This window comes from Ruditapes philippinarum, unplaced genomic scaffold, assembly GCF_026571515.1.
Source record: "Ruditapes philippinarum isolate M1 unplaced genomic scaffold, ASM2657151v2 ctg1795_1_1_1_1, whole genome shotgun sequence".
In the NCBI taxonomy this organism is placed as follows: Eukaryota; Metazoa; Mollusca; class Bivalvia; order Venerida; family Veneridae; genus Ruditapes; species Ruditapes philippinarum.
The window spans coordinates 43,054-62,100 of NW_026853244.1; the positions used below are offsets into that span (position 1 = coordinate 43,054).

Below are 19,047 nucleotides of genomic sequence, written 5' to 3' on the forward strand. Positions count from 1 at the left end.
TTATGCCGTGCTCCTTACCCGAAGATTAGCGGAAATGGCCGAAAAGTTGCGATTGTTGGAGTAGCTGGGGATCGAACTCAGGATCCTTGCATATGTAGTCCAATAGTGTTACCACAAACAAAGTTCTACGTCCGCTGAATTCAGTTAGTCAATATTATTCAAACAATTTTTTTCGGTCGTAGATATTTACTAAAGTCGCAATGACTTCCGGTAAATTTACGGAGTGTTCGCCATGATTTGCCTGATAATTGCCGGACATAATATCCAAAAATATGATAGTTAATAACGATATTTTTCAGATGATGCCGTTGACTGTGTTGTCATAACTTAGAAACCTTCCAGAAACCAAATATAATAGGAGTCGGCATACGCAGTGCAAGTTACTCTATAAACAAGCCCAGCAACAGTTTAACACTGTATACTTAGGCCGACTATCTGATTTAAATATACTTCTAGGAAGGGAGAAAACAGTTGATCTCATAAGTTACTATTTTCATACAGAGTTAAAGGGAAATTAACTATCAATAAGTACATTTTTTAACTTAATTTATTACAAAAAATATTGAAATTCGACCTCAGGGGAAGTAAATTTGTCCATTTTATTTGACGCTGCCAAAAAGGCGGCCTTGACTATTGACAATTTACGGGATACTGTGAATAGTTTCGATGGTTTATCGAATATAACTTAGTCGTGTTGCACATATGTTGTTAAAATATCCTAATCCTTTCCTATAAACAAATCAAATGAAAAATGCTAAACAGTAACAGTTTGAATGTAAACAAAGCACGATGAAGAGGTTAATGAATAAACACAAAATAAATAGTGCCGAACTCAATATTAAACATTTCATGTGATTTACCGTGTGCGATAGAATGTCTGGTATTTTTAAAAAGTTTTAAGTTTTTATTTATTTTGCTTTGAGCTATATACGTGGTGGGAGTTATATATACGGTGGGGGTGGGGTGCGTCCGTGGCCGAGTGGTTAAGGTCGTTGACTTCAAACCACTTGACCTTAACCGCTAAGGGTCCGAAACCCGACAGGGACTTTTGGTTCTTTCATGTGAGGAAACTATCCAGCTAAATTACGGAATGTCGGTGGTTCTACTCGGGTGCCTGAAATAGTACACGGAAGGGCACCTGATATATGATGTATTTCTCCACTAGTAAAGCTGGAACGTCGCCTTGACCTATACTGTGTCGGTGTGACGTAAAAACCCAATCAAACAAATATCCGCTGGGACATATATATTCAGTGGGCGTAATGTAGTGCGTTATAATACAATAATAATTTGAATTTAAACAGTTAAATTTTAACTTTTTTTCTTAATATAAGATACATGTATAACCACAGGTCTGTAAGGAATCAGGTATAGAAACTTTATATGCAAGAGCCGGTTGAACCGGGTGATGCTCCCCGAATAGGCTTTGGACACAGAAAAGTATACCTCTTGTAGTTTCAAAGTTTAAAGCTTAATTATTAGGCAAACTTAGGCTATGAAGATTAATGGATCTTTTACACTACCCTTCGGTGAGCATAAAAACTGACAACTGAATTTGTATAAAAATAAAAAACAGTATAAGATCAGACATTTCAAGCCCCCGTCCAAAAGTCATCTGCAACAATTACGTCACGTACAGCACGAGACTGTAAGCAGATTGCAACAGCATACAGAATTTTTACAAGACGTCTATCCAAGGCGTTCAAATGTCCTTCAACTAGAACAGGTGCTACTGGGTCACTTTCTAAAAAGCTTTTCTCATTAGTGAACTGAGTTTCTCATCTCCTAAATATAATTTAATATACTTCAGCAAAGTTGATTTTCGAATAAGACAGCATTGCCTCAGCGGTGCCAAAATAGACAAGGCGTCGTAAGTTTGTCGTCCAAATCTGAAAATGATATAATGGTTATTGAATGAGTTCATTATGAAATTATTGAACGCGTTGAATTATGCGAGCCTCTGGCGATCTTTTTTTGATATTTTATTCAACGAGTTCAATACAATTATTAATTAAGTTAGACGAATATAATATTATTTTTATCACATATCTAAAATAAGAAATATTAACAGTAAATAGTGTTACGCTAACATTTCAGTTTAACGAAAATGACGCCACGTTAAAATATATGCACGGTCGTGCCGTTTTTACGGAGTCGCAAAAGCGGCACGGATATGTGATGAAAAGATTAATGTACGACGTCATATCCAATTCTAGAATGCCTTAACTTAAAACAACACATTAAATGTTTTGATCACTTAAAGAATTTGAAACAGATTTTACACAAGGCCATATTTACATTTCAGTGAAAAAGTCTTGTTTAAGTAACAAGTAAACAGACTTTATTCAAACCCCGTGCCCCATAAAGATTTAAGGATCAGGGTCAAGATATGGATCAAAATTTATGTTTCGGGATTTCTCCATTTCTATTTCTCATAGATAAAATGTTCAATATTAATTTAAAAGTAGAATTAGAATGGCATAAATTAACGAAATTTTAGAACGTAAAAATACAAAAAAAAACAACTCATAGTTACTGTTAAATTTAAATGCACATTTAAACGTTTGTTCCACGTAAAAGTAATCCTTGTTTTGTTCCATTTCTTTATTCATTCCTTTTTGTTTCATTACAGACTCCACTGAGGGTTTTTGCATGGCGATATTGGAAATACCTTTTCATTTATATTCTTTTTGATATAGGTGTAGGTGCAAAATTCACATCAACTTTGATTTTTCCGGAATAATTATTTTTATTGTGGAAAATAACCCAAATCGGGCTAAAAGCACAAAAATATGATTTTCGAATTATTTTTTGAGTATATTTCTTGATTATGTTTTCCAAATCTGTCTATATTAACTATATTAACTATACCCACAGTTGATCTATTTACGAAACTCAAAGTTCACATTTTAGACTATTGGACTTCAGTGGAGTTCATTTATATACAATCAAGGAAAATAAAATCAGGATCATTTGATCCTGCCTGGGTGAGTGAAGGTGTCTTAATTACGTGTGCTCCCAATCAAAATGGTCATAAGTTAAAAACAAAATACATACCCTCTACCGTTATCATACAATATTGGAAATGAATAATTTCCGAACTGCTTGAATGTTGCGATGTTATGTCGATCTTTATTGCCTGTTTGAGTGACAAAACAAAAATATATTAGTTAGTTTGAAGAGAAAAATGGAATCCATAAAGAACGTCAAAACCGACAAAATTGAAAATGTTGCAGGCTCGGTTTGATTGAGCCTGTTCATGGGTGTTACTGGACAGAGTAGATTACGGACAGCTCTAAGCTTCACACTATCGCGCAATGTGTTGCCTGCCATGTATTGTGGGTCCAAATGAACCAACGGTTTTAAAGATTATGCACACATCCAACGTTTTACATGCAACACAAAATGGCAATAAATACTCTAAAATATTTATAAAATTCATAAAGAACACTCTAATCGTGGTCGTTTAGCTACACAGGTTACCTTTTTATATCACGGGTACTAGTAATTTCATTAGGCACTGGTACCCTCTTAAAAAGTACTTGTATTGCACGACATGCTGTCAACAAATAATATTACTAATTTAGACACATTCATACTGGGTACATTGACGCCTAGAACAAAGTAAGACGTCATAGTAGTAACAGAGATGCAGATAACATCAGATGTTATCGTAACTTTAATGTTCATAATGTTTAGTAATAGCTTGAATCACGCTATCATATTAATATAAAGTCTTCAAAATTATAACCTGTCAAAAAGTCGAATGTATGTACGTCAATTATGTCTTGTAGAATCTTCCCGTTGTTGAAAGGACTCCTTTTCCGCACCGAAATACACAAATCGTCATTGGTTTCCCAGTATGCTTTTCGGCGGAGACTAAAAGAACAAACTTCAAGGTGACGAAAAATAATCTTAAAGGTGGGGTAGTCGTAACGATGGTGACTAATTCAGGCATTGGATATGCTACGCTTTTTAGAATAAAAAAATAAAAGGAAATACATAAAGTCCTGTTTTTGGAAGTACTCGGTTGGGAAATTGTTATTTAATGAGCTAAAATAGTTTTGCTTATCTACTATGAAATGTTAGGAATGATTGTGGTACAGTAAATTTTAAATTTAACAATAAAAAAAACCACGTGTGTACAAAATCAGGCTGCTACCCGATTCTGATGAATTGTTCTAAAATCAAGGCAAAACTATTTGTCAGTGTTTTCAATTATACGCCATGACTTATCACCTTTCACTGCCAGAAATCTATATAGCGAAAATAAGAATATTTCTATATTCTAAATGGATGAATTAAAACTTCAGTAAAATTATTGTTTATGCTTTCTCATAGAATTACCTGTACGCTCTCTTCCAAGGCTGTTGCCAAGATTTTCTGCGCGCTATTTTTTCAGAGGGCAGGAAGCTCTGTATGGAAACTTCAATCATGTCCGGATGTCCACAGAACGCATACGCATGATTACAAAATTGTCGGCATTTTCCATAAAAACAAATATTTCCAGCTAATAAAGACATAAATAAGTTAAACTATATGTCAATCTGCTTAATATATTCAATATCTTGAGCCTTTAAATGCTCTTTCGGGTTTTTTTTTTCATTTTTTGATTGTTTGTTTGTTTGTTTTTGACTAGTTCATTATACTTTATTTACAAATATTTCTTTTATTTGTCAGATTTCAATACAGTGCATGCATTTCATTAAATAATACGCATTTGTTTACATTTTGCTACTTTTATGACAAATAATTTCACATTCAGCGCCGCTTTCTTCATGTGTTAACCATCTTTCATGCTCTAAAATCGTATTTAAACCTTATAAAATTCATGTTTACCCTCAGTAAAAATCTTCATTTTGCTACTTTTATGACAAATAATTTCACATTCAGTGCCATTGTCTTCAATTGTTAAACATCTATTTTGCTCTTAAACCGTTATTTAAACGTTAAAAATTTCATGTTAAGTTTTTATTTGTTTGTTTCATTTTACGCCTTTTCCCAACAGTATTTCAGTCATATAGGTGGGTAGTTTCCTTACCATCGATCCTGGAGAGTTACACCAGTACTAGACAACCTTCCTCCGTGCTAAACTCATGTTAAGTTAAGTAGGGAAAATATGTTCGTCTCTGAAACACAGAGTGCCTTGAATATTATTTCTAAGCTAACTGTTTTTTTACTTGACATATACACTAACCTGGTGAGTAGTAGATCGTCTTATTTAATGACTTTGGTGAAATTGGCTTCAGTTCACTGGTTATATTTACCTTTCTTCCTATCGTTGGTGGAACTCGCTGAAAACCTAGTAGTCTGAAATTATACGAATACATGTCTGCATGACTTGTTGGGAGGCCAAAATTGTTGAAATAATTAACACAATGTTGACATGATTACGATAAATGTATGGCCTGCAAAAAATGGAAAAATATAACATATGCGTGTATTTAACAAACATTTTAAAATCATACGTTCGTAATGAACTGACAAATAATCATATCACCTATTGTTCTAGTAGATTGTTCCTACCATTTGTCAAGATCAATCAAGAAAGCAAGAACAAGAAGCGATAAGTCAGGTATGTTAAGTGTATGATGGAAGCTGGCTTGAAACAACTACTAGACTTGTTTGTACTTTCCCATTGAAGAAGGATGCACTTTCCCGTGGGAGTGGGATATACTTTCCCAAACATTTTCACTTTAATAGTGAATATTATAGTACTGCACGCTTGTAACGTCGTTTTTTTCTCTCTGGACAATCGTGACATTTATATAGTTTATTAAAACGTTTTCTCTAACAGAAAGTCTGCCGTATTATGAATCCGTTATAAATAGTCCTGGCATATTAAATGGCCAAATATAAACGGTTGTGTGCAATATAACCATTGTCTAGCGTCTCGGGTTATATTTTCAAACTATCATGTATATAGGGCCATATAACCTGTCACAAATCTTTATAACTAATAAATAAAATAAAATTTAACAGCTTACTTGTCAAGCTGGAAAGCCGCTATTTCGGCTATATGTCTTTCCATGTCGTCAAAAATATAGTGATTTTCACTCGTTTCAACTTCTCTACGATACCTGTAATCCAAGAGTTTTTTTAATTATGAAAATATATGTAGAGTATGTTTGTTTGAATGTGCAAGTGTATAATTATGTAAGAAAAATGCAGACCTCTAATAAATATTTACTTGTAACCTGGGTTCAAATATTTCAATATGATTTGTTTTGTTCTTATCAAAATAAAAATTTTCAAACAGCAAAATTTTGCTGAAATTATGTATCTCTATCCCACTCTCCATAATTTAATTTAAGCCTTTAGACATTATGATACAATTTAAATTACTAAAAGAAAGTAAATGTTAGGAAATTGTTCTAAACTAGGTATGAAAATATTGAAGAAGTGGCAGAAATAAATATTTAAATTTACCATCACATTTGTGATTTGGCTATATCTTGTCACTGCACAATATAGCAATTATCTTTTGCGACCTACAGGACAGTTATTTATGCAGGACTCAGACAGTAATTATAAATGTTCAACTAAACAAGAATGTTTGTTAACAAAACTATTTTATATCGATTTACTAGTTCTTTGGAGTTTTCTATAGAAAATCCATGTGTATCATTCTATAAATTTCGGAATTGCCATTCAGACATCTAGATTTCATGTAGAAAAAGATTAAAATAAACAATAAAAATCCTACTTTTATTCAGTTCTTCCCTGTGAATTTCACACAAAGAAAAGATAAAAATATACTACTAAACTAAAATTGCATTCGACTTAAGCAAGTTTGAATGCAAATATCGCATGATTTATATACGGGTTGCAAGTGAACCAATCGAAATCTCTTGCACCGTACTCCAAATTTAATTATAGACCTTTTAAGTATTCATGTGAAGTATACAGATGTCAAAAAAATGGCTCGCATAGTTTATATTGTCACTTTCTTTATAGATCTTAGGTTAATATAAATAAAAATTCATAAACACAAACTTGTTAAAAAAAACAAACAACAACATGTACTGTCCTACCTCATAGGCTTTGCCAATCCTGTCGCACCATTCTCAAAATGAAAAACCATTTTAAATTGTGTTCCATCCTTCCAGTCGTCCGAAGTTTCTAATAAAAAATGAAAACAATACTTTTTAGCCAGTAAAATGTTGCCTCTTTACAGTTCTTTACGTTCAAATTTTCCCACAACCTTAACGTATTAAACCGGATTATTCATCTTACATTTTGATCTATCTATATATTATAATTCAGATTGCACTTCTTCTTATTTTAGAATTATATGTCGTTCTGTCGAAAATATACGGAATGAAAGTCGAGAATATACGGAATAAAAGTCGAGAATATACGGAATGAAAGTCGTGAATATAAGGAATGAAAGTCGAGAATATACGGAATGAAAGTCCTTTACTTTCAATACGCGATGTTAACCTTGCGAGAACAATAACAAGGCCAAAATTTTAAATAGTGCAATTGCCTTTTTATTGACTTAAAAATTCATTATCTATTTCCTAGTCGGCTTTCTCTGCCAAATGGTTCTAGCTTGTATCATTTTCAACACGATCAATATCAAGTATTATATATACCGGTATGTAAGCGTTTTATAATCTTTTAAAAAGCTTTAAACCTGGGGCTGTACCACATCGTAATACAGTACAAGGGTCGTCTAACGGATGTAGACCATGAACAAGCTTTAATAAAGTATTGTGTAAAGTAAAATGTTGTTCGTTTTGAAATAAAAGCACGCTGTGGTATAAGAAGTAACAGTCTGTCGTTACGTCAAAAATCGCCGTTTCAAGATATCGACCGCAAATGTTTATGAAACACAAGTTACATCATAAGATTTCTCCAAATTATTGTTGTATTATTGTATCTGGATATTTCTGTAATGAGTAGCAGATACGACATGATCAACACACCAGATCAATAGCTGAACAATGTCTAAAGCATAAAAATCACGCTGCATTTGATGTCTTATAGGGTAAATGAACAGCTGTGAGGAGAGTATCAATAGTTATTACTGTTAGTATCATAAATAAGTTCTCGAGATAGTGTAAGTGTGTCAGTTTTTTTATGCATGCAACTTAAAAAATTTCCAGCATTTATCTTGTTTTAGCGTTTTAAGATTTCAACGTAAATCAGGTTTACAGGGCAATGTAACAGTATATCCGTATAGTGAAATTTAAGTTAGTCATGTTGTCAAAAATGTCACTGTCATTTAATGATTGTACATCCGAGACTTCACTCTCAACACTGAAAGCACAGATTTTACAATGAAGTTCATTACATACTTGGGCATTGCGCTTGCTATGTCGGAGGGAATGTAAGAATTGTCCGAAAAATGCTTATGTCAGCATTGCATATATTTACTATTGTATTGAGATACGCGTCCTTACCTTTTTAATAAAAGAGAACTTTACATAAAAGTGAATACAAAGCACGATACGGTAGCTCGTTCCCTACAGGAATATTTTACATATCACTCTCGAGATATAAAACGTTTACCATGTAAATTAACTGTGGGATATTTTTGTAGGCTTTTTCAATGTTTCTCATTAAAAAAAAAGTATGACGACTGTATTACCCATTGATTTGATTGGAAGCTTTGAAAGTTCATCAAGCACGATGTTAAGATTCGGGTCATCTGGATCATAAAGAGAAAATTGTCGAATATTCATGTGCAGTTGTTTCCAGGCTGGTAAATTTTCTTTACTGTAAAAAAAAGATGAAATTTGATTTATATAGACATGTATGAGTATTAAGACATTGGTATACTTTCTTTGATTGACAAATCACATTCAGTATATAGACCGAATAACAGTGGTAGAACTCTTTTAAGTGGTACACAAATGGAGTGAGTGATCTAATTTAGTGATATATCACTTCGACTGATTGTTCAAATCATACAGTGATATAGATGTATCTCTATCAGTGATATACCTCAATAAGTGAAGGCTTTCTCAATGAGTGACACACCGCTTTCAGTAATTTACCTCATCCAATGATATATACTTTATTCAGTGATATACTTTATTGAGTGATATACTTTATTGAGTGATATACTTTATTGAGTGATATACTTTATTCAGTGACAGACTTTATTCAGTGATATACTTTATTCAGTGATATACTTTATTGAGTGATATACTTTACTCAGTGATATACTTGTTCAGTGATATACTTTATTCAGTGATATACTTTTATTCAGTGATATACTTTTATTCAGTGATATACTTTTATTCAGTGATATTTTATTCAGTGATATACTTTATTCAGTGATAGACTTTATTCAGTGATATACTTTATTCAGTGATATACTTTTATTCAGTGATATACTTTTATTCAGTGATATTTTATTCAGTGATATACTTTATTCAGTGATATTTTATTCAGTGATATACTTTATTCAGTGATATACTTTTTTTCAGTGATATACTTTATTCAGTGATATACTTGTTCATTCAGTGATATACTTGTTCATTCAGTGATATACTTGTTCAGTCAGTGATATACTTTATTCAGTGATATACTTAAATTCAGTTATAGACTTTATTCAGTGATATACTTTTATTCAGTGATTATTTCAGTGAAACATTTTATTCAAAGAAAGACATATTCCCCGCATTAGACCTTCTTTAGGGATTCTGTTTTTACTGTATTTCAGGATGTAGCTACAATGCGACCCCACTATTGTCAAAGTTACTGTGTTGAGGTTACCAAGCAACACGAACGCACAACGAAATCGAAGTGTGAAGTTAATTGTGTAGACGATAAGACCCTTTTGTTTAATCACAGTGTGAAGTTTAGTAGATGACGCGAACATGGAAACTCATATTCGGGTAGCTATAAACGTGACATGTATGAAGGTTGCAACAACGAATGACGATGGACCAAACAAAAAATATGATGGTATTGACAATGATTTCAGAAATAGTTAACTGATAAAGTGCAGCCTCGCCTCTTTCTAGGCCATATCAGACTCGCCTGATAAAATTGATATCAAAAGATAGTAGCATGTTATTCTCAAATTTGATTATACCCCAACTTCGAAAACAAAAACAACATAATAAAACAACTTTAAAAATTTGAAGCAATCAATTGATGAATAGGTGTTTAATTGTTTTTGATGATTTATTTCTTTTAGTTTTTTATAGTTAATATCTCTTTTTTATTATTATGGCTGTTATGATGATGTTGATGATGATGATGATGATTATGATTATTATTATTATTATTATTATTATTATTCAAATAATCATTATTATTATTATCATTATTATTATTATTATTATTATTATTATTATTAGATCTATTATTATTAGATCTATTGTTGTTGTTATTATTATTATTATTCTACACATTTTTAATTGATCACGTGCGTGTAAACACTACAGTAGAGAAACTATAACTCAACATGTAACCGATGCTTTTAAAGGTACTGATTCAGATTTCCTTAATACAAGTAACCAGGTAAGTAATCATGCAGGTAAGTAATCATGCAGGTAATTAATCATGCAGGCAAGAACTTGTTTGATCACATATAGCTAAAGCACACATCTAATTAGAAATATCACCAATTATAATCGATATGACGCAAATACATGTCTAATTAGTCGTGGGTGTCATTTTCTTCGATGTAACATATTTTCTTCGATGTAACATATTGTGCGTTGACTTTATAATATAAAAATTTTCTGTTTGCGCATAAAAATCATATTAGAACAACTTCTCACACTATGATGTTAAACTTAGTCTGTATCTGAATAAGTCAATGTATGATGGGTTTTGAAAAAATATTCAGATGAAAATTGTCATTCTATTTCTTAGTTTAAATTAATGATATTAAAGGAACTCCACTGAGGTCTAAAAATCCTAAAACCATAATTTTTTATGTTGTTTTTTTTAATAGATCAGCTGGTGAACAGAACGTTGTGCAAATCATAGTTAAGAAATATACGCAGAAATAATTTGAAAATCGTAAGTTTTTGTGCTACTTCTAGGCTGAATTAGGTGAAAAGCGTCGCAAAGTTTTCCAATTTTGGACTATTTTTTTACAATAAGAATATGATTCTCGAAAAACTGAGTGAGCAAATAATCTGAAATTTTGCACACATGTTAATGGTCTAGACCTACATGAAATGGTGCATTAATCTAAAAAAATATAGTATCGTTATGGCAAACACTTTAGTTGAGTGCCTTTAAAAATTGAGTAGGGTTAATTAATGTTGTACATGTATCTCCAATACAGAAATTTTTATTATCCCCCGCCGAAAAGGCGGCGGGGGATATAGAAATAGTCTCTGTCCGTCCGTCCGTCCGACCTTCCGTCCGTCCGTCCTTCCGTCCGACATTTTTGTCCGGAGCATATCTCTAAAAGTATTTGAGTTATCAACTTGAAACTTCATAGGTGGATAGACCTCATTGAGGAGGAGTGCAGTGCACAAGAATGATAACTCTACCCTGCATAATTTTTGAGTTATTGCCCTTTGTTATTTTTCAAAATTGATTTTTGTCCAGAGCATAACTCCAAAAGCCTATGAGATATCAACATGAAACTTCATAGATGCATAGATCTCACTCAGGAGATGTGCAGTGCACAAGAATGATAACTCTACCTTTCATAATTTTTGAGTTATTGCCCTTAGTTATTTTTCATACTTAATTTTTCACCTGAGTGGAGCATAACTCAAAAGTGTTTGAGTTGTCAACATGAAATGTCATATTTGGATAGATTTTATTGAGGAGGAATGCTGTGCACAAGAATGATAACTCTTCCCTGTACAATTTTTGAGTTATTGCCCTTTGTTCTTTTTCATACTATTTTGTCCGGAGCTTATCTCAAAAAGTATTTGAGGTATCAACTTGAAACTTCATAGGTGGATGGATCTTATTGAGGAAGAGTGCAGTGCACAAGAATGATAACTCTACCCTGTATAATTGTTTAGTTATTGTCCTTTTTTATTTTTCAAAATTAATTTTTGTCCAGAGTATAACTCAAAAGGCCTTTGAGATATCATTATGAAACTTCATAGGTGCATATATTTAACTCATGAGGTGTGCAGTGCACAAGAATGATAACTCTACCTTTTATAATTTTTGAGCTATTGCCCTTTGTTATTTTTCATACTTAATTTTTCAATTCAATTTTTTTCTCAAAAAGTATTTGAGGTATCAACTTGAAACTTCATAGGTGGATAGATTTTACTGAGGAGGGATGCAGCACACAAGAATGATAACCTACCCTGCATTATTTTTCAGTTATTGCTCTTTGTTATTTTCAGCCATCAGTATTCACATAGGTCTCAAATCTGTAATCACTATAGCCATCAGTTTTCATTACCAAAAGACCTCTTAAAATGGAATTATTCTGCTGTACTACATAATTAAACATTCTTCCAATGAGCAAACACATTCGGCGGGGGATGGCCATGTTGACATGGCTCTTGTTTTTATTATTGTTATTATTATTATCATTATTATTTTCTTTTATTTTGTTTATTTATTTATTTTATTTTTTTGACATGATGAGACTTGATTTTGTCTTTCGAGACTTCTATACAATTTGATGACTCGATGTTAACAAGCCTATAACAATAACATGTGTGCACAATTTCACATTATTGCGAGTCATTTAATCATGTCTGTAGTGCAAAATAACTTGAAAATGAAAAGCGTTTGAACGCTTTTAATTCAAATTAGGATTGAAATCGTCATGTATCTATTTTTAATTTCGTTACGAGTACAGTATATTTCTTTATCGTCTTTTTCATATTTTTTTTGCGTTTAAAGGGCCGAAATTTATCGATGTCATATTTCTATTTTTATGGGTGTATTTCCTCGATGGAGAGTCCATTTAAAGTCGGTTGAAGTTTTAACGAAAGTGTGATTAATTTAAATTAAAGAAAATGCAAATGTATTTTACATACACGTGAGACAATATTGTTAATATCATTGTAGATTCTTTTTTGTATGACTGCAAGTTTACAAAATGACCGACCAATTAGCCACTTTTCAGTGTCAACTTTTTTTTTAAACATTTCATATCCTCAGTACAATGTTATTGATTTTATTTTTATATCACAGGCATTTTAAGTGTCCGTAAAAGTCAACTATCAAAGACACATTATTCAATAAAAGATGAAACTATCTACTTACGTTTTGATGTTATCGAATGCAAATAATGTTTTAGCATTTTTCTTAGCTTTACTTCCCAACGTTCTTACCAATTCTGTAAAACTAGTATTCCAAAATGATAATGTGAAGAACTCCTCTGTCTTATTAAGTCTATCAATCATTAGATCCACGTTAACATCTCTTTGTTCCTTTGCTTTATTGCCTAATACAACATTATTTCTCTGAGTCTTTATTTGTGTTAGCAGAGGAACCTGTCTCATGTCCTTATTTTCAGAAGTCGAGTCTGTAACTTCACCAGGTCCATACTGTGTTACAATATATTCGTCATTTATATCGTACTGGTCATCTAAAGACTGGGTCATATTGATGATAATGATAATTAAAATCACCGAACAGCATATCAGAGATAATCTTGTCAATAGTTTTAACTTTCTTAAAGTCATCCTAACACTTCTCCTCAAATTTTGTTATAATAACGTGAATTGGCGTGAGTATCATTTATCAACAAAATTTATTCAGCCTCTCCGCGGAAAAGAAGATAATCTTGAATATATTATCAATTGATAAAGACATTATAGCTTTTAACGAAAGTGCCTGTAAGCAAAATGAGCATTTGCATTCAAAGTAAGTCCTGATTAAAAAGTGTATTGTAGTGTTAACTTGATTCAAGTGTACACAGTAAATGTGAGATGTTGTAACATGTGTTATCATGATGAAAGTTAAAGAAGAAGAAAAAACACGCTGATCATATTGTAAAATGTATCATTTTCATGTAATTATTATTGACATCTGTCACAGATGACTGCCGTATTTACACTAAATAGCTTTCCTCTTATATTCTTTCCTGATTCTGTCTTCAAATAAAGGCATCAATCTCACCATTATCATCATCGTCGTCGTCGTCATCATCATCATCATCATCATCATCACCACCACCATCACTTGATATAATTTGGATGAGTTTTAAAGAAACTTTGTTTGATGTTATATTTAAAGGGTTTCATATTCAAATTATCATCATCATTATTATTATTATTATATTATTATTTGAAATCAGTTTAGATTGGAAAAAACAATGCAAAATAGTGATTTTAGGCAATTTTGAGACGTCCCTCCGTTTCCATGGTAACAGGAGCATGCTGTTACAGAGGCTATGGTCCAGTTAACATTTGTGCCAAGCTTATCAGTATTGAAGCATTTTTCATAGTTTCATAGCAGTTTGAATTTTTAACGGGAGGCTTTTAAATGAAAATTACCCATTTAAACACGTTTTCGCTGAAAATGTCTTTCATTTAGAACTCTATGCTTGTATATATAAATATTTACGTGTGTATCTTTTTAAAAACGGAAACTGGAACAGAACTCAAAAATATATTGCGCAGCATGCGTCATATTCACTACATAATTTATTTATTGTATGTAACCAGCTGGAACTTCCAGTTTCCCAAATGATAAGTTTATTTGATAGTATTGTTTTACCAACATTAAATTATGCTGCAGAGGTGTGGGGACATCACGCTGGTCCGAACATACAAAGTTTTGTAGAAGATTGTTATGTGTGAAACAATCAACCAATGTAGATGTGTTATATGGTGAACTTGGTCGTACACCAATGTCCATTCATAGAAAACTAATATTGATCAAATACTGGTTAAAACTTCTTAAACTAAATGAAAGAACTATATTGTATAAAATTTTTATTATGTTAAAAACAGATGCCGACAATGGTGTAACTTATAGTGGTAAAAACTGGGCATATACTGTTATGACTATTTTAGAGCAGACGAATTTTAGACATATTCTATCAAAGTTGGTATTCCTCAATTAATAACTCGTCTAGATTAGATACATATTGATTATTTAAACATTCATTCAAATTAGAAAACTATTTGGATTTTATCGTTGAACCGAAATTTAGGGTAGCTTTATCCAAATTTCGTTCATCTTCTCATAATTTGGCTATTGAACGTGGACGGCATAGAAATGTACCAAGAAATGAAAGATTGTGTAGTAATTGTAATGCCGGTCTTATAGAAAATGAGTATCATTTTGTATTAATATGTTCTAAATTCCAGGACTTAAGAGCAAAATATATAAAAAGATATTATTATAAGTGGCCAACTAAACAGAAATTTGTTAATCTCATATGTGCAAAATCAAAAGCAATAATTAATAATTTAGCAAAATATATATACTATGCAAACTTGCGAAATAACTAGTCATCTTTAATGCAGATACATATATTATATTATTGTGCTCTTCTGTAAACCATGTCTTTGTATAAAAAAAAATTGTATTGCTATGGAACATGTTGTTTTAATGCAAAAAAAATATTTGTAGTTGTAGTTGTATAGATTATGTCCAAGTGAAAGCATGATAATTAAATCAATTAAAATAAAATATGCATCATAATTATATACTAGCAAGAGTCTAAACTCAAAGAACCCGAAACAAAAAATCAGCTTATATACCCTTTTGTTTACGTAATGTGCAAAAGTGGACTGGCGCGCGACCCACTTGCGAAAACCAGACTGAACGACTCCTTGTGCGACCTGAATACTGCGCCTTAACAATGTTCAAAATGGTGCACAAGTGGTTCATGTATACAGCCTGTTGTGCAATACAAATATAAGTACAAAAATACATAAATAAACATGTTAACATTTGTTCAAATTACAAATTGGCAGTAAATATAATAATAATAATGTACACAATGCAAACATGAATTGTTGAAAAAGCTGTGGGTCCGAAGCATATAAATGCTTTGTTTTTAAGTATTCTAGTCCCACGTAAACACTCAATCAACGATGAGCTTGTTTTTTTTATTTAAAATTGAAATCTGACCTTTTGATTGACTTCTTCTGTAGCCAGTCGTCGCTAAAGAAATCATTCAAAAGGTCAGATTTCAATATTAAATCAAAAACAGTGCAAATTAGTGCAGCATAAACTTGCAAAAAGTAAATATATTTATTTATGCTATACAAGATTGATTCACTTACATAGATTTGTGAAGTTGGCGGCCCAGCGGCCTAGCGGCGTGAAGTTGGCGGCCAACGGCCCAGCGGCTGGCGGCGTGAAGTTGGCGGCCGGGCGGTCCAGCGGCTGGCGGCGTGAAGTTAGCGGCCGGGCGGCCAAGCGGCCAAAAAAATTTAATGTTGCAGAAATGTTATTCAAACAATAAAACGGCATTTAATGAAGTTCTAAAGACATTTCTTATTATTTAAAGGATATATAGAAAGAAAAAAATCACTTTGAGAATTTTTTATTTATTTTACCATGTAAAGCTTGAAAGTCCCCATATGAACTATACTGTGTTGGACCGTTGCAACGGTGCGACGCAAAACCCAACAAAAATCAACGTCAATTGTAATTAAAAACTGTGAACTACAATAATATGATCTTCAAGGTCATTTATGAGTCATTGTCAAACTGAGTTTGATTTTCATTTATCTCTTGACTACATAAGGATTTTTACGCTCAAGTATGAAGACAATTCATTCACTAATAACAAAGTTAAAGACAATAACAGCAAAATTCATAAGTCTGACCTTCAAGGTAAATGTCATGAATGAGTGAATGTTATAATCAATTAGGCCTACTTGATTGTTTGTCCAAATGATTGTAGACAATCCATTTAAAATAACAAAGAACAATTGTAGATGTAAACAAGGTTAGCTTTTAAAAAAGCTAGTAGCGACTCGCTTCGTAATTTTTTTCAAGGGGTGTGTTTAAATGTAAAAATGACAGTTCTGTTAGCTGAAGAGACTTCAGCGAACATCAAAATAAAAGTGAAGTCAACACTGGCCCGGTGCCGATGGCCAGTGTATATAAGTTCAGGCCAGTGTAAATTTAAGAAAATTTTGTTAATTATTTAGTAGAATAAATTCAAAACTGGAATTCGGGCCAGTAAATTCAAAATCTTAAACTCATTGACTGAAAGTGACATATAAAGTTCTCTCAGTTTAACCAAGATGAGTATGAGTATATATGAAGGTACATGTAAACAGATTGAATGAAGAACCTATGTCTATGCACATTTACTATATGGCCTGTTGACCTTGACCACAAAATGTTAGATAGGTAGATTTCATAAAGATGTCTCTTTATACAAAATTAAGTTGTAATACATGTATGTTATTTAGTATTGGAATGAGAGGCACAAGTCCTAAAGTAAACACAAGTGGTCAATCAATTCAGCCAGAAAAGCCGGGATCCTATTAAAAAATATAGGGATCCCAGAAATTGACCAGGCTAAGAAGATGTTTTTTCAGAAAAGCCGGGATCCTATTAAAAAATATAGGAATCCCAGAAATTGACCAGGCTAAGAAGATGTTTTTTCAGATAAGCCGGGATCCTATTAAAACATATAGGGATCCCGGGAATTGACCAGTTCAAGAATATAGTTTTCAGAAATGCCGGGATCGTATTAAAATGTAAATAGATCTCACGGATTGGCCAGTTCAAGTATATAGTTTTCAGAAAAGCTGGGATCGTTTTAAAACATATAGGGATCCCGGGATTTGGCCAATTCAAGAAAATAGTCTTTGATTTTTCCAATTAATTAGGCATATAATTATAAGTATTGTTATTTCCGCATTTTAAGTTTGTTAATAAATAGCTCTAAATATATCTATATTCTAAGTTAAATTAATTTAACGTTCATTATATACAATAAAAAAATTAACGTTTTATGGCCTTTCATTACGACAACAATCAACACAAATATAGTTCATTAGGTTTTTCCTCCATATCTTATACGATCCCGGATCCCGGGCGTCCCGGATCCCGGCCAGTTAATACATACACTAAATACCGGAAAGGATAAAATGACCGGAAAAAAGGAAAAATAAAAAATGCACAGAACCAGATGTACACTTATGTTAATAACACTTATGTTAATAAACCAAACGAAAACTTACTACAGAGAAAACAGGTGAAATCGCTAAATCAGAAGTCAGTGTAAATATGATTTATTGAAAAGAATTCATAAAGACAAACATTTTAATCATCATTATATCTTTGCGCTCAAAACAATACTTGCTGATTTTTAAAAATGGCGTGAAAATTGAAGGTTTTTTGACACTATGTAAGATTAAATTTGATTGGCTAAATAATTTTGGATCCTAGCCCTGATAGATAAATTTTGTAGAAAGCTGGAAGCCAAGCTTCGATTAAGTTTTTGGATAGCTTCGGAGTTTTAGGTTGTTTCTCAGTAAAATCCTACCGTAATACCGGCTCGCCGTGGCGAGCCGGCATCATTTATGAGTCAATGTCAAGTTCAGTCTGGTCCATTTGAGCGTCTTGTCCAAGGATTTTGTGTGTCTAAATAAGAAGACAATTCATAAAGAAATAAAAAAATGATGGCAAATGTTAACGACAGCCTGACTGTACGAATGCTCAATACCCCTCCGAAAAGGTTGGGCTAACAAATGACCTAATTCATAGACATCTAATCAGCTTCCTTACAATATTTACCTAATATCCGATCATTTATTTCACACTTACCAACAACATTCTCACATTATTCTTTCCTGGTTCGTTGTTATGTCTGATGTATCATGCTAAATACAATAAAAAAATGAGCCGCGTCATGACAAAACCAACGTAATGTGTTTGCGACCAGCATGGATTTAGACCAGCCTGCGCATCCACGCAGTCTGATCAGGATCCATGCTGTTTGCTTACAAGCCCTATTACAAGTAGAGAAACTGATAGCGAACAGCATGGATCCTGATCAGACTGCGCGGAGGCGCAGGCTGGTCTGGATCCATGCTGGTCGCAAACCCACTATTTTGGCTTTAATAAAAGCCCTTTTACAACACAAATTTATCTTGAGTTGTTTATTGTTTTACAAGCTACGCAAACTCCCGAATCTATGTAACCGAACCACTTGCCACCCAT

General features: G+C 32.5%; 1 protein-coding gene across 1 annotated transcript; it reads right to left on the bottom strand.

Annotated features, from left to right (window-relative positions):
• Positions 1-1,176: 1,176 nt before the first annotated feature.
• Positions 1,177-13,946, bottom strand: LOC132736254 (extracellular serine/threonine protein CG31145-like). The gene is made up of 9 exons (XM_060723351.1): positions 13,168-13,946; positions 8,597-8,724; positions 7,035-7,122; positions 5,988-6,080; positions 5,198-5,310; positions 4,348-4,510; positions 3,752-3,879; positions 3,058-3,139; positions 1,177-1,889 (listed from the first exon to the last, which is right to left on the bottom strand). The coding sequence occupies exons 1-9, from the start codon at positions 13,587-13,589 to the stop codon at positions 1,745-1,747; spliced, it is 1,362 nt and encodes a 453-aa protein (XP_060579334.1). The 5' UTR covers positions 13,590-13,946; the 3' UTR covers positions 1,177-1,744.
• Positions 13,947-19,047: the final 5,101 nt, after the last annotated feature.